Source organism: Bison bison, unplaced genomic scaffold, assembly GCF_000754665.1.
Source record: "Bison bison bison isolate TAMUID 2011002044 unplaced genomic scaffold, Bison_UMD1.0 scf7180017864063, whole genome shotgun sequence".
NCBI classification, from domain to species: Eukaryota; Metazoa; Chordata; class Mammalia; order Artiodactyla; family Bovidae; genus Bison; species Bison bison.
The window spans coordinates 15,192,641-15,194,475 of NW_011494635.1; the positions used below are offsets into that span (position 1 = coordinate 15,192,641).

At 51.2% G+C, this 1,835-nt stretch overlaps 1 protein-coding gene across 3 annotated transcripts in view; it reads left to right on the forward strand.

Moving 5' to 3' along the window:
• Positions 1-1,516: 1,516 nt before the first annotated feature.
• Positions 1,517-1,835, forward strand: part of GINS1 (GINS complex subunit 1 (Psf1 homolog)) — a 17,844-nt gene continuing 17,525 nt past the window's right edge. The window contains exon 1 of one of the 3 annotated variants that reach the window (XM_010836529.1): positions 1,517-1,716. In XM_010836529.1, coding sequence (XP_010834831.1) covers positions 1,642-1,716 — 75 coding nt within the window. In that variant the 5' untranslated portion in view covers positions 1,517-1,641. The remainder of the gene's footprint in view (positions 1,717-1,835) is intronic. The other 2 variants (XM_010836530.1, XM_010836531.1) reach the window with 2 other exon arrangements.

Below are 1,835 nucleotides of genomic sequence, written 5' to 3' on the forward strand. Positions count from 1 at the left end.
AGGAGTGGCTGTACCCAAATGATGTGGTGAAAAAAGAGATTACTCCATTGGCAGTGGAGTGGAATGGAATGCCTGGGCCAAAACTAAAAAGAGAAAAATGGGTAGGAGGCTGTTGCCTATTGCCTCGGTCTTAAGGGGTGAAGACAAAGATGGAGAGAAGGATACCATTTTGTGTAACATTTTGGATGGAACATTGACAGACTTTTGGTAGTAGACTGGCTGTGGGCGATAAGGGGTGACTTCAAGGCTCTGCATGAGAAGCTGGAGAGGTGGCAGTCCCTAAAATGGGACAGGAGGTGGCAGGAGGAGTAGATTTGCTGGGAAACCAACATGCTCCCCAAGAGCTCAATTCAGATGCTGAGGCAGGGACACAGGGCGAGCATGCCAGGTTCTCACGGATCCTCTGTAAGGCAGGTGGGTGGTCCACTATAGAATTATGTATTTAATAAAAACACTTAAATTATCCATTTCTGTAGAGCTGGGAAAGAAATGTCACTGCACCTAAAGATAAGATTCAGAGGCCCTGTGAGCCATTTCCTGGCTCATCTCTCAGATCACGCATCTACTATGTCTATATTTGCCAAAAAGGAACAAATTTTCTAGGGTTAGATAGAATGAACCCAAGTAACATTGCTTTAAAAAAAAGTCACAGTGGTCCAGAGGTTAGGACTCCGCCCTTCCACTGCAGGGGGCAGAGGTGAGAAACTAAGCTGCCATTAAGCCTTGCAGCGGAGCCAAAAAAAAAGCCAAATAATATGAATTATTTCCATAGTAGTAATTCCCACCTTTGATTCTATGTGGATATGCAAATTTCCATAATCACGCAGGTGAGAATATGGCTATGTGTATTCATATTAATCCAGGGCAATAATCCCCTCTCCCACCTTGTGAGTTAATTTACACGTATTTAAATGACAGGTTCAATATCAAAGGTGATGCTGTAGAGTGGAAGACTGAAATACAGGGTCTGTCCCTTTATGAACTGTGTGACCCTGGGCAAGTTGTCTAACTTCCATTTCCTACTCAGCGCCAAGAATCTTCACCACCACGTTAGGGCTAACCATGAGAATTACGTGAAGAATGTCACAGTCTAGGCCTAGCACACAAGAGCTACCGAATAAAAGTTGTTTTCCCTTTGTTAAAACACAAAAAACCCACACTGCAAAACCGAACAGAACGCAACGCTGGGTCCCGCATCAATGCCCACCTTTTCCGGGCCTGCCTTCTAGACCTCAAGGTACGCACACTGTCAGCCAAAATAAGAATGACTGAATCCAACGGACGATCGAGCGTGCGCCCATCCCGAGTTGGGCAGCGTGAGAGCTGTCCTGCCGCTCAGCCTGAGCTTGGACCGAGGCCTGGCAGCTGGGTGGGGCTGAAGCCGGACTGAGGCCCGCAACCGCCCCAGGGAGACGCTCTGCCGCACTGCGGCTGCACCGCGGAGGCAAATGTCCCCTGGCGGCCACCGTAGACCGGAGGCCGGCAATGTTCTCCTATTAGTCGCCATTTTGGCGCCAAAACGGGGCGGAGGCGGGGTCCGCACTGCGCGCGCCTGGGAACAATAGGAGCCGAAGCAGTAGGAAATAGTGAGGTGGTACTTTGGCTGAGAGCCTGTGGTCCAAAGGGCCCGGTGCCTGGGCCATGTTCTGCGAGAAGGCCATGGAGCTGGTCCGGGAGCTGCACCGCGCGGCCGAGGGAAGGCTGCCTGCTTTCAACGTGAGGGCGGGGTCCTCCCCAGGGCTCTTCTCGGGCTGCACAACCTGGAGCGGGATGGCGGGTGTGCCTGTGGTTCCCCTCCATGGTTGTGGGAAGGTCGTGGGCAGGTCGGTTTTGGT